Source organism: Agelaius tricolor, unplaced genomic scaffold (assembly GCF_023055355.1).
Source record: "Agelaius tricolor isolate 1412-34295 unplaced genomic scaffold, bAgeTri1.0.p SCAF_15, whole genome shotgun sequence".
NCBI lineage: Eukaryota > Metazoa > Chordata > Aves > Passeriformes > Icteridae > Agelaius > Agelaius tricolor.
Window position 1 is genome coordinate 15,344,263 of NW_027269275.1, and position 12,926 is coordinate 15,357,188.

General features: G+C 46.4%; 2 protein-coding genes across 4 annotated transcripts in view; one reads left to right on the top strand and one right to left on the bottom strand.

The window, feature by feature from the left end:
* POLR2C (RNA polymerase II subunit C) overlaps positions 1-12,926 on the top strand; it is a 66,367-nt gene that overhangs the window by 23,432 nt on the left and 30,009 nt on the right. The window lies entirely within an intron of this gene.
* On the bottom strand, positions 811-12,824 carry GFOD2 (Gfo/Idh/MocA-like oxidoreductase domain containing 2). 3 transcript variants are annotated; one of them, XM_071440676.1, is made up of 4 exons: positions 12,690-12,809; positions 10,607-12,274; positions 7,316-7,663; positions 811-3,065 (listed from the first exon to the last, which is right to left on the bottom strand). In XM_071440676.1, the coding sequence occupies exons 3-4, from the start codon at positions 7,572-7,574 to the stop codon at positions 2,167-2,169; spliced, it is 1,158 nt and encodes a 385-aa protein (XP_071296777.1). In that variant the 5' UTR covers positions 7,575-7,663; positions 10,607-12,274; positions 12,690-12,809; the 3' UTR covers positions 811-2,166. The 3 variants fall into 3 exon arrangements, with proteins under 3 accessions (XP_071296777.1, XP_071296776.1, XP_071296779.1); XM_071440675.1 differs by lacking the exon at positions 10,607-12,274 and having other exon boundaries at positions 12,690-12,824; XM_071440678.1 differs by lacking the exons at positions 10,607-12,274; positions 12,690-12,809 and adding an exon at positions 7,902-10,209.

A 12,926-nucleotide genomic window follows, 5' to 3' on the forward strand; every position in this document is an offset into this window, starting at 1 on the left:
AGTCTCGACTCCCTCCTTCCTTCACTGGGATCGTCCGGAGATGTTTTGTGCTTCTTTCTTCCCATAGACAAGGAGCTGTACTTTAGATTTGTTCTGCCCAGTACAAACTTAGTGACAAAGGCAAAGGAAGGTTCTCAGTTCCAGAAGGACAGCTTCAAAACAGACCCCAAAATGGTATGAAAACAGTCAGGGCTCTTTTATCTGAATGAAGGTGGTGAGTGCCAGGTGAGCTCAGGACACATTGTCTCATCCATTTTACGTAGCACAGACTCCACAGGCAGTAGATGCTCACACCTGTGGCAGGATCATTGAGTACAACTCCCAGCCCTGCACAGGGCAGCCCCAAGAATCTCACCCTGTGCCTCCCAGAGCATTGTCCAAACTCTTCTTGCACTCTGGCACGCTTGGGCCATGACCACTTCCCTGGGGAGACTGTTCCAGTGCCCAACCACCTTCTGGGTGAGGAACCTTTTCCTAATATCCAATCTAACCATGCACTTCCTTCACACAGCTTACAGTAGAGATGAGAATGTGCAGAGCACAAGAGCAGCCATGCTTTAAAGCAGCCCAGCAGTAGACTTGTTTCTGGAAAGTAAACATCCAAAGGTAAATACCTAATTTATACACCAAGCAAAGAAAGTGGTCCCATCAATACTGCAAGGATTTTGCTTCTTACTGGGGGTCTTCTGGCAACTTCTACAATAAGTGGGGAAGGACTCACCAGATATGGAGTCCCAGCTCTGACTCTCCTGTTTACTTTTATTAAGATGGTTTTAGCTTGACCAAATCAAACACAAGCACACAGCTGCATAGAGAATTCCCTCAACAAACACAACTTTTTATTTCTGTAGAAAACATGATACTTTTCAGGAAGGTCCAGCTTATGGAACAGCAGCGTGCATGTTAATATACATAAATACAAAGGGTTACAATTTAGTGGGAAATACATTTTAAAAAAAGCTTTCAAGTACACAAAACAAATGTAGTAAAATTAGACTATCCTTTCCACATACCTGCCTCAGAGAGAAACATTTCTCAAAAGGAATGAACTCCCACCCCATCATCTGCCAACAAATCTCTCCACTGGACACCAGCTGCAGGAGGGAGTGAAGATGGGCTGGCCCAGAGGGTTAAGAGCCAGTGTTTGAGATCCAGAGCACATTTACCCATGGCAGTTCAGTCCCTGCTCTCTCAACTATCAGGATGTGTGTAGTGTGACAGTTACCCAGCCAGCACATGAAGAGAGCTGCAAGAGGTAGGAAATACCTCCTTCCTTCCACTTTCAGGTCCCTGAAAGGTTCATGCTGTACAACTTTGTTACCCACGACACTGTGGCAGTCCCATGACCCAGGGAGGCATTTATTTAGTAACAGTCACAGAAATGAGAACCTGGCCCCACAGGCACGGCACTGGTGCTGCCAGGCAGTAAACACAACTGACATAAGCACAGAGCTTATGGAAAAACAGCTGCTGGATGCAGGCAGCCTCTTGAGCAGAAGGAATAATGTCTACAGATATGGAAGAATAGCTCAATGCATCACAGACTTCCTGAATATTTTCTTGCCAAGACACCAACAACAGAGAATTATAGTATCATTTAATAAAACATCAGTTTGAATAAATTTGAAAGACATTCACCACACACAGGAAGCCAAAAGGCTGATCTGTATGTTACTGACTTTAATCCATTCCTCTACTTTTTGTCCTATAGGAGTTCAGAGACTTGTCACATCACTGAACTATTTTCTAAAATTTTACAAACTGAGAATTAAAACTCCAAGAGACAGGAAAAAGGCATCTGAACAACAGATACTCCCTGATCTTGCTCTACGTGCTCTCATAGTTAAATCAGCAACCTGTGCAACAGGGGTCGTGTCCCATTTCCAAGCCATGCAATGGCAGAGATCCCACAATTCACTTCACTGCAAGTGCAAAGGGCAATTCAAGTTTTCCTACCAGTCTCCAAGACAAAAATTAAATGTTTGCAAAAAACAGAAACATTTAAAACTCTTCAAACAATTTAATCCAGAACTGTTCCTATGAGAACATATTATACATGTTTAAAAAAACCAAGAAACTCAGGCTATTAAATAAGAATCTACATATCTTAAAAACTGGGTTTTTTTACATTACAGCCAGAAGTAGTATTTTCCAAGGTAGGAATGTTCATAAGTTATTTCTTTGAAGTGCCTCACAGAGGTTTTGGTTGGCATCTGGTTCCTCAGTCATCACCTCCACAGTCTCCCACTCACCTGACCTACTGGATTTCTTGATGGCCTCTACCACACTCTGCATGTACAGGCCATCTTCAAAAGAGGCTGCCATAGCCACAGGTTTATGATCCCACGTCCGACGGTCTTCCTGCTCTTGGAAAGACTGCCGCAGGGCTTGCACCATGTACACCATTCCTTTCAGGTAAAGCAGAGGGATGTCCTTGAAGCCCTTCTCCAAAAGGCCCTTGTTGACAGGCAGAGAGTCTGTGAACAGCAGCTCCTCCTGGAGAGCAGAGTTCTTCTGCCCGTACAAGTCTGTCCCACGAGCTATGAGGCGGCCGGCAGAGCCCACGATCATGACCTCATGGATGAAGGAGCCGGGCATGTTGAAGTTGAGAGTCACAGTGCAACAGACGCCGTCGCTCATGAGCATCTGGAAAACGCAGAAGTCGTCGCTGGTGACGTGGCGGATCCCGCTGATGGCCGTGTTCTGCTTCACAAAAGTCTTGAGCAAACCGTGCACCTTCTCAGCTCTCCTGCTGGTGAGGTGAGTCAGGAGGTCGATGATGTAGGTGCCCATGGTGTGCAGGCCGCCCCCTCCCATGAGCTCGTCACAGATCCAGTTGTACTGGTGGCTGAGCAGGCTGCCCCCGTAGACGCGCACGTCGCAGATGATGACGTTGCCCACGTAGTGCTCCTCTATCAGCTGCTTCATCTTCACGAAGGCGGGCAGGAAGCGCAGCACGTTGCCAACGATGCTCATCAGCTTGGGGTAGTACCTGGCAGCTGTCACCATCCTGAAGGCATCCACAGAGGTAGCAGCTTTCTCACACAGCACGTTCTTCCCTATTCCTGCAGCACAAATGAAAAAAAATTACAATATTTAGCACACTTGAGCAAAACATGCCCAGATACCCCAAAGGTTGTCAAGAAGTGGTAATTTTAAGAGTTGGGCTTTCCTGATGCAATTTCTAAGGAAAAGATCTGGGAACTAAAGTAGGAATGCCAAGTCCAGCAAGACTCAATGCTGTTTCCAAGATGCTCCAGTTGCAGAGCTGACAAACTCTCACAGAGGGAGGCTCCAAATAAAGAGAGGATTTTTACATCATGAAAGATAAATGTCCAAATGGCATCACATGGCATCTAAACAAGACACAACATGAGTGTATATTTAAAACATTATTTGAATACCTGTATAGCCAGAGGAGAAAAAAAGCACCATGTACCCTGCAGGGAAGAGGTGGGGGGAAGGGAGATTTGATTTTCACTTTGTATTTCACCATCACTATACAATTTTTTAAAATTAATTAATATAAATGGGACATGCAATTTACTTATATATAATAATGTATATATATAAAAGAAATACATACAGATTCTGTGTACAGAACACAAGACTTAGAAACAATGTTTTGGTAAGTGGACTGTTTTAAAACAACCTTTCTAATTAGAAAGCAAATAATTTTGGTCTGCATATACAGCCTGAATGTACAATCAGACAAAAGGTGACTGAGTTACACAGACAAGAGCTGCACCCCCAAGCTGACCCACTGCACTGTTATTGCTCCTGATGCACTTTACATGGTGCTCAGCCTAAATCAATAGGGCAGTCAATAATCCTCTTTCTTCCCCTAACTGTAAAGCAGAAATTAAGTAATACAAAAGACCATGCCAGTACAAGTTTTAACCAGTTCTTACATTTCTGGTATCCTCCTTCTTATGGCAGGGCTTTACTTTTACTGTTTTTTCCTGTTTTATATCTGTTCCGATCAAATAATTATCTGAACATTTTTCAGTGTAATAACTATGCTATTCCTAACATGGTTTTTACAGACACTAATGGGGGATGCCAGACCTGAATGTCAGTCATGGCACACCTCAGTTTCTGCCCAAGAATTGCAGGAAAAGTATTGATACGAGTCTACAGCAGCTTTAATGACCAAAGGGTCAGGTCAAGCTCCCAGTGGACACCCAGGCTGTCCATTGGTAACCCCCATTTCAGGGACCATTTCTGTCCCCAGTCCTGCTGCCAAGACAAGGCACAACCCTCAGCTCAGTACTTTTCAGGGCTAGCTGAAGCACCTGGACAAGCATCTAGAGCTGCTTCAGCCCAGTTTATCTGCCTTGTTTAAATGGTGCTTGTCTCCAGGCAGGTTACAGCAAAGCACCACCAGAGAAACAAAGGGATGCTCACAGTGTCCCGAGCAGACCTGCACCCTTCAAAGCTTGCAGAAAGCTCAAAGCTTTCAGAAAACCAAAGAGACTCTGGCTCCATGGGAACAGCTCTGCAGCCAGTGCTGTGCTGGTGCTGCTCCCCTGCTGCCCAGCCCTGGCTCCCTGCAGCAGGGACTGAGAGCAGAGACAGCAGAGCCTGGAGACAGCCCTGTCACCCCGGGCTCTCCCTGCTCTGCTGAGCAGCCCTGCCCTCGCTCAGTGCTGTGCCTGCTGTGGCAGCCCAGGCTGAGCCACCTGAGGAGCTAAAAGTGTCTGATGCCTTTTTTTGGGAGGGCAGCCAGTGCAGCACACTGACAGCTCAGCACAGCCCACTGTGCACTGCCAGAGTGCCAGGGTGACACCTGGGAACACACAACAGCTCTGGGATAATCCTGCTGTTGCCTTCAGTGGGACATCCCTCCAGCTGTCCCCAGGCTCACAGAGATGGCCATGAAGCAAGGACAGGGGCCAAGTCAGAGACGGCTACAAGGTCCCTTACCAAGGTAATGGCCATGCCTTTTGTTTTTCAAGGCAGTGCAGCTTACCTCCCTGGGATTGTTACTATTGTTTTGGTAATGAATAACCTGAACTTTGTACCATATTGTTTTCCTAAACCACAGCTGCAAAATTTTCAGCTGGGGCCCTCACCAGCCAGGAGACATGAGAGCATGGATGGGTGCATTTAACTGTGGGACATGAACCACAACACAGACATCAGGTGAAATTTATTTAGTTCCTCTGAGATCAAAAGAAGCACAAATTTAAAGAGAGCTTCTTGCTTTGCCTGCTGTGGAGATAAACCATAAGATTACACTGATTTTAATATGAACTATCCCCTGGGCTTTGATCTGTCCTGTCTGGTTCATGAACTCAAACCAGTGTCACTGCTTTGTCCCCAGGCTTGTTCATGGATACCTGTCAGCAAGAAACTTAGGCAAGGAAACTGCACCACCTAGAAAAACTGGGGTTTTCTCCTCTTTACCAAATGGAAGCACAGGTTTTTAAAAAAAGTAGAAAAAGGTAAAAAATAATTGATAAAAGTGTCACCACTTTAAAACAAACAAACCAAGTCTAACAAAACATTTCCTAAAGCCCAGTCTCTTGGCAAGTAAACACCAACCTGTTATAAACAATTCACAGCAAATAATCCTCTGATTATAATCATCATTGTATCAAGCTCAACTTCCAAAAAAATATGTTGCTGCCACCTTTGGCCCTCCCCTGGTTCTGTGTTCCTTCAGAACATTCAGGCACAGGAAACCACCCAACACTGGCTTTAATAAGTCACAATATACTGGGCAGCAGACCTGCAAATAGCACTGCAATGAACCTGGAGAGCTGAAAGGCAAGGTCAGCACCACACTGGCCTGAGATGTCTGCATCAGTTTACAGTCCAGAACATCTCAGGACAGAGGAAGGGATTGTTACCCTCTCCTGCTTCTTTCCTGGCCTTTTCAGCCTTACACTTCCTAAATTTGCATTCAAGCAAAGACACAACCTCTGTATTTCTGCACCAGCTTTACCTCCCTTTCCTCCTCTGGATAATGTCATCTTATGGGTTCCCAGCCTTCAATTAAGAAATCCCAATCCCTTTTTAGTTAATAATCCATCAGAGAATGGTGAATCCTCTCCTTTTTAGCCCATCTGATCATCAAGAGCCACAAGACCTAGTGAAATGCATATTACCTAACAAGTGCTTTAAAGAGCTTTTAGCATATTTGAAGAGATAAATTCTAACTTACAGTTGAAATATTTAAAAATCAGAATACCTTAAAGCTCAAAGGACAGTACTCTAACAAGGTAAACAAACAAATCTAACAGTATAAAAAAGAAAAGGAAAAAAAAGCCTGAAATCTCACTCTGCATACGTAAGTGGCATTGCAAATGTTTGTCCAGGAACTTGTTTACTTCCAAAAGAAATTACTGTAGAGAAAACAAACCACCCTGGCTCACATGGTCTGAGATTACCTGTCCTAAAATTAACTCGTGTATCTCCTGTAAACACAGTAAAAATATCACCCTTGTTACTTAGAGAATTACACGCAAACTGACACCCACGCTGCACTGCAGGAGAGGACATTAACACTACAAAGTCACCCACTGGGGAATTAGAAATGTCAGGCTGCCTGGGCAGTTGGCTCCCATCTCCCTGCCCAACCAGTCTGGGGTGTCATCCCTTCTTTCTCATCTAGCTGGATTCCTCCTGCTGTCCCCAGCATCTGCCCTCCTGAGGCAGGCAGAAGGATTCCTCCACCTGGGACCACATCAGCCTGCTATGGACATGGATGTGCCAAGAGTGGTCCAGGTAGTGGCCAGAGTCACAGCTAAAACAGCATCTCTTAGCTCCTAATTCACAAGATTCTACTGAGTGCATACAAATATTTTTTCAAAGGCTTTCAACTTCCAAGTTGGATTTTACTTGTGGAGAAAGCATAAAGCAGAGCTGAACAACCTTCCCCTTCCAGGCAAATGTCAGTTTTCTAAACATTTAAAATGAATTAAACAATTTGTTTAGGTATTTGGTTTGGGGTTGGTTTTTTTATTCGGTTGTTGCTGTGGGTTTATTTAATGGGCATAAAGCCATTTACCCTCTCATTATTGTCTCTGATACAGCTGATTTTTTATTACAAACTCTCTACCATAACTTCAGTCTGACCCAAGCAAAGTATTTTAGCCTAATTGGTTCAAGCAGATCTATAAGCAATTATTAACAGTATTTTTACAAAAAAAACCACCCCAGGTACCCATCTCACAAATGCCACACAAAATTTTTAGCACTGCATTTGCCCGTTGGTGCAACCAGAACTGTGCTGGGCTAACAGCCTCCAATCTCAATCTGCCAAAACAAGCTACAGATTTTTGGTGCAACTCCAAGGATAAACAGGTACCTAGAGCCTTCACAGCAATCTGCCGAGTCAGTGGTGGAGGGATGTTGATGCAGACCAAATCCACGTCCTGATGCAGCAGGACATCGTCAGTGCGACTGGTGTAGAAGGAGATGTTCATTTCCTCGGCCAGCTGCTTGGCCTCCTCCTCAGTCTTGCCCCAAAGAGCTTCAATGGAGAAGCCTTCTGCCCTCAGCAAGGGTACCAGGACCCGGGCAGCACTACCAGTTCCAAACACACCCACTCCAGGGAGCATTTTCATTCTTCATTCATTCATTCAAGCATCAGGGTCTACACACAGGCCTTCAGTAAAATGTTCGGCTCCTCAGCTCGGTGTTCCATCCACAGCTCCTAAAATGGGAAAAGTTGCAAGTCATTATCAGGAAAAGGCACATTGTGGTATCAAACACACCTACCCTGAATGCCTCCTTCTGTCCTTTGTATGGCTTTCAACATTCTCAAACATCCTAATGACAAAAACCAAAACCCCCAAAAAGTGCAATCTATAGAGACAGAGTATTAAGGGACAAACCTAACAAACCTATTGCAGAAGAATGGTAAGAAAGCAGCTTGAGAGTCATCTCTTCACCTTCAAAACTCAGCCCATGGGGACAGAAACACACCCAAGAATGCAGGATAAACCAGACACAGAGAGGCACAAACTGGGAGTGGCAGGAAGCACCAAGAGGACAGGACATGGAGTCTGTCACACCAGCAGTAAAAGCAGTGCTGCTTTATTTGTGATGATGTAAGCTCCTAAATGAGATAAAGGTTTGTGAGATGAGGTAATATCTTTTATTAGACCAATTGAAATAGCTGGAAATAATAGACATGCTTTGGGACACATAAATCTTTCTTCCAAATTAAATACACAAACTGAAAACAACTACTTGGACCTTAACAATTTTATGGCATATAGATAAGTCAGTCTAGAGAAGATTTATAAAATATGTCCTGTGGGGAAAGCCTGGACTCAGTGAGCTTGTTTTGCCTGGGGAGGAGAAGCCTACAAGGAGAGGGAATGCCAGTGTTTAAATACACAGCAATCTGCTTGCTGAAAGGAGAAGGGCGCTCCTCTGTGTCCACTGTGGGTAGTTAAAAGCTTCCCTCAGGACAGTTAAAAATGTCTCCTCCTGCCAATGCCACTTAACCTCCAGGAATGCAGGGTTTGCACAGAATTATTATACTCCCTACACACAAATTATTGGTCAAGTCACGCTCCTTGTGTTCTTCCAAATATTTCCTGGTAAATCAATTCCTTCAATCCCTACCTGCTGCTGTGCACACCTGGCCAAACTGCCTTCAGCACCAGCTGCAAGGAGAGATGTCAGAAATCTCCTCAATCTCTGACACCACAGAAACCTACAAAACACAGCTTTTGTTCTGTGCCTTTCTGAATTCTCATCTACTACACCCACTTGACCTTTCTTGACTTTTTTTTTTTGAGAGAAAAACATGATGATTTCAGTTTTCATTAGAAGCTTACAATGAAAAAGCAAAGACCATATTTAAAAAGAGAACTGGTAGCAGCACCACATCAACACCTCTGGAAAAGACACCTAAAAGCAGCAAGAATCATGGCCTGTTTCATAAACAGAGTTACTCATCTCCCCATCCCAAGATACTCACATTCAGTTACAAGACATGAAGCAAACCCTGAGACAGCACTGGGCAGTAGCAGCACAGAAGTGGAACTACTCCCAGTGCAAGGGCTTTGTTTGCAATCAGCATCTCATCAGTCTGGGGGTGCCTGCACTGCCCAGCTTGTGCCATAAAACTGAACCCTGACTGAATTCCCAGGTATTTCTGTACAGACACAAAACTAGAAAACAGAAATGCTTGAGAATATTTATCTTGCAAAATGCAGAAATGTTTACAGATGCTATAAAACAGCTTATGAAATATTTACTTAATTAATTCAGTATGTTTTTCCTTATTCTGTGTGATGTAGCATTTGCTGTGATACTGTCACTGTCATTCTTTATAAAAATGAGCAACGTTCATTGGCATAAACTCCTTTTTATCCAACATTTAGCACAACACTCAAACAAGGCAGTGACAAAGCTCAAAAGGATCTTGAAAATATTTACTAGTCTACATAAAAGGTGGGACCCTGGGATACTGGCAAGGAGGATGGCTTCTACCCAGGCTTGTTTTATATAAATCACCCAAAAAACAAACAAAAAAACCCCCAAACAAACAAACAAACAAACAAAACAAACAAAAAACCAACAAAAAAACAAACTCAAAAACCCTTGCAACTGGATGGACAGCAGGCATTAACTACTGAAGTCCCCACAAATCTGTTTAGCAGTTTATGGTCTGGAAGAGTTAAAAATTCTTAGAGCAGCAAGAACATCTTTGTTGGAAGGGACACAAAGTGAGGTGGAACACAGACCAGGTGAGTGTGTCCCTGCTTGCACAGATCACACAGATGTGTATAACTCACACAACACCACAACAGTTTAGAAAAGGCTGAATTCATTGAAAGTGCTCCAGGAGAACACCACAGTGTGTGCAACAGGAGGCTCCTGCTACTCAGATAAGCTGATTTCTGTAACAATCACTCAGTTTAAGTGTTACTCTTCCCTGTTTTCCATCCAGCTGCCTCTTAAAAATAATCTCAGTCAAGTGGAATTAATCTTAAATTCATTTATCCCAAAAGATAGCATGCTTCTACATTGGTATCACTGGGAGCTACTGGCACAAACCTACAAAATCTGGTGATGAGCTACCATGCACCAGTGCCTGATGCTACAAGAACTTCAGGTCACCAGCACCAGCACAAAGCAACAAGTGGCCAACCCAGCCTCAGCAATGACTTCCAGCAGGGCAGCCTGAGCTCTCTGGGAATGGAGACACAGCTTGCATGGTCCAAGGGCCCCACAGGGCTGGAGACCCCAAACACAGCAGCCACCAGGCTCTGCAGAGTGGCCCTGAGCACAGGACAAGCTTCTCTTCCCTCTCCTGAGAGCCACCTGCAGCCCCCAGACTTTTACCAGCTGGGAAGTGCTGGTTTGGCAGGGCAGGCACAGCAGGGTGGATGTGGGTGCTGAAGGGCAGCAAAAAGCCAATCCTTACACAGGGAAATCACAGAGCACGAGCAGAACTGAGCTGAGAGAGCTTTTAGAAAGGGCTACAGGTGGGTACTGCAGCCTTCACACACACACACACACTGCAGACACACTCCAGGGCTGGCAGGAGAGGGATTCCAGCCCAGGCCACCCTGAGGAAACAGCCTAAACCCTCCATGTCAGAAAAAGGCCACTGCTGAGGAGAGGCAGCTGTAATTACCAGTTTGGGGAGAAGGAACAGGGATCTCAGGAGAACAGCACGGTGCTGCCACAGAAGTCCCCAGAGCACCATCGTCTGGAGCTCTGCGTGCACATATGGGACTTTTCCTTAAGCAAGGGGGAGCAGAACTGCAAGGGCTGCAGAGGTGATCAAAAGCACCAAACTCTCCTGAAAAGGAAGATCTGAGCAAGGAAAGATTCCTCAGTTTGGAAGAGACATCACAAGTAATAAAGTCAAGAGTGGCTTAGGATGGAGAAAACCAAAATTTTCACTGTCCTTCACCACATAAGAGCACACCAAATGGAGCTCAGACAAGGCTGGATCAAAACAATCTGAAGGAGGTGGCTCCCTGCAGCAGACTTTTTAAAGTTGTGAAGTGCCCTTGCCATGAGACAGTGCAGATATTTGGATATTTTTCATTTACAGGGAGTGAAAAGAGAGACTCTTGTCTATCCACTGAGGCTCACTGAAAGCACAGAAGTCACATCTAGCATGGAACTGAAAACTAGAGAAAACTGGTCTTGGCAGAGCATGGGAACAGCTCTGAGAAAGAAATGCCTGAAACTGGTACTAACATCATCTTAGAATTAGGTACAAATTCTACATATTTACTTTAGAACTCACCAAGCCTCAAACCTTCACACAAGCCTCAGCAAATTAGTTATAAAAATTAAAATCCTAGTGCATCAACCTCTCCAGCAGTCAAACACTGGAATGAACACTTCAATGAGAACCCTCCCCCAGAAAACACAAAAGGCAGAGCTTTTATGGGCAACTGAAACCAGACTGCAACAGGTATCTTGCATGTCAGGAGATAAAAATCAATCTCTTTTTAACAGAGATTAAACAATCAATCCTGCAACACCATTCTGACTTAAATTTTCCAATAGAAACAGAGCTCTGCCATTCCTTTTTTTGGTGGCCACAAAACACCTTCATTTTTGCTGAATTTCACAGTGAGTTTGAAGTCCCATCCTGGTCATAGAAAGGAGCTTTTTGACTCTTTTGGTACACATAGCAACAACAAGTTTGTGACCCAGTGCAATGAAAAACCTGATGGCTCCTACAGCATCCCATTCAATTCCATTTTGAAGCAGTCTGGGAGCTCCAAAGGCAGAAGTCTCAAAAGCTAGATTGTACAGTCAAGGATCACAGGGCCCAGAAACTGCTGTGGGCCATTACAGATGGCCAAAGGTAGTGAAAATAACAGCCCCTGTTCAGAAAGGTGCTGGCCAGGGTAGCACTGACTCTGCATAAAGAGAAAGCTTTTCACATGTCTCCAACTTATCCTGAAAAGTTCCCTTTGGGTTCCAAGAGAGATGAGGCACATGGTGGAGGAGCACACCAGCAAACACTTCTGCCCTCTGGCACGAATATACTTGAGGCTGTGTATGGAATGGTTCACTTGTCGATGTCAAAACTGACGTGCTTTCTTTACTAAACGTGCTTTTGATTCAGTGCCAGCGGGTTGTGCGATAACCCACGAGTCCACAGCCTGCAGGAGCTCCCACCACACCTGGAGACAAGCCCGGCACAGCACTCTGTCCTTCCTGGTCTGCACGTACGGCAGCAAAGGCCCCGTTCCAGGCACGGCTCTTCCCACAGATGCCGCCCGAGGCCAAAGGTGGCAGTGAGGACCGTGCCGGAGACAGCAGCAGCGGGAACACCCTGGGAAACCAAACCGGCCTTGATGCAAAGCTCGTGGCAGGCCATGGCAGCCCCGGGATGCCGCTGGCACGGCCCACACACTCTCTCTGTGTGCCCGGGGCACCGGGGCTCGGGCAGCTGCTCCCCGTGTGCGGCTCCTCACGGGGCTGGACGGGACAGAGCTCATCTGACCTCGCCTCACCTCTGCAACAGGGTAGGGCTCACCTCGCCTCACCTCACCAGGCCTCCCCCGTCAGGGATCTGGGCGGGACGGGCCCCCCTCACCTCACCGGCCCACACAGAGTTGGTACCCCCGGCCCCTCCCCGGCCGCTCCCGGCCCCGCGCCCTCTGGCAGGAGCGCGCCCCCCTCGCCGCCCAGCGGCCCCGGGACAGCGGAGGAGCCCGGGGCACTCGAGGGGTCCGAGCTGCCCTCACCTGTGCCCGGCCGGGCCACCGGGGTTGTCCCGCCTGGCGCATCCTCGGGCCGGGCGCGCTCCCGAGGCGGCCGCGCGCTCCCGGGGCGGCGGCCCTGCCCGGCCCGCGCATGCGCTACAGCGCAGCGCCGCACCGTCCCTCCGCCGGGCAGCGGCCCCCAGCATGGCGGCGCCCTGGGGGGCTTCACATGCCGCGTGAGGAACAGCCAATCCTGCGGCCGGAGATGGGCGAACAGGC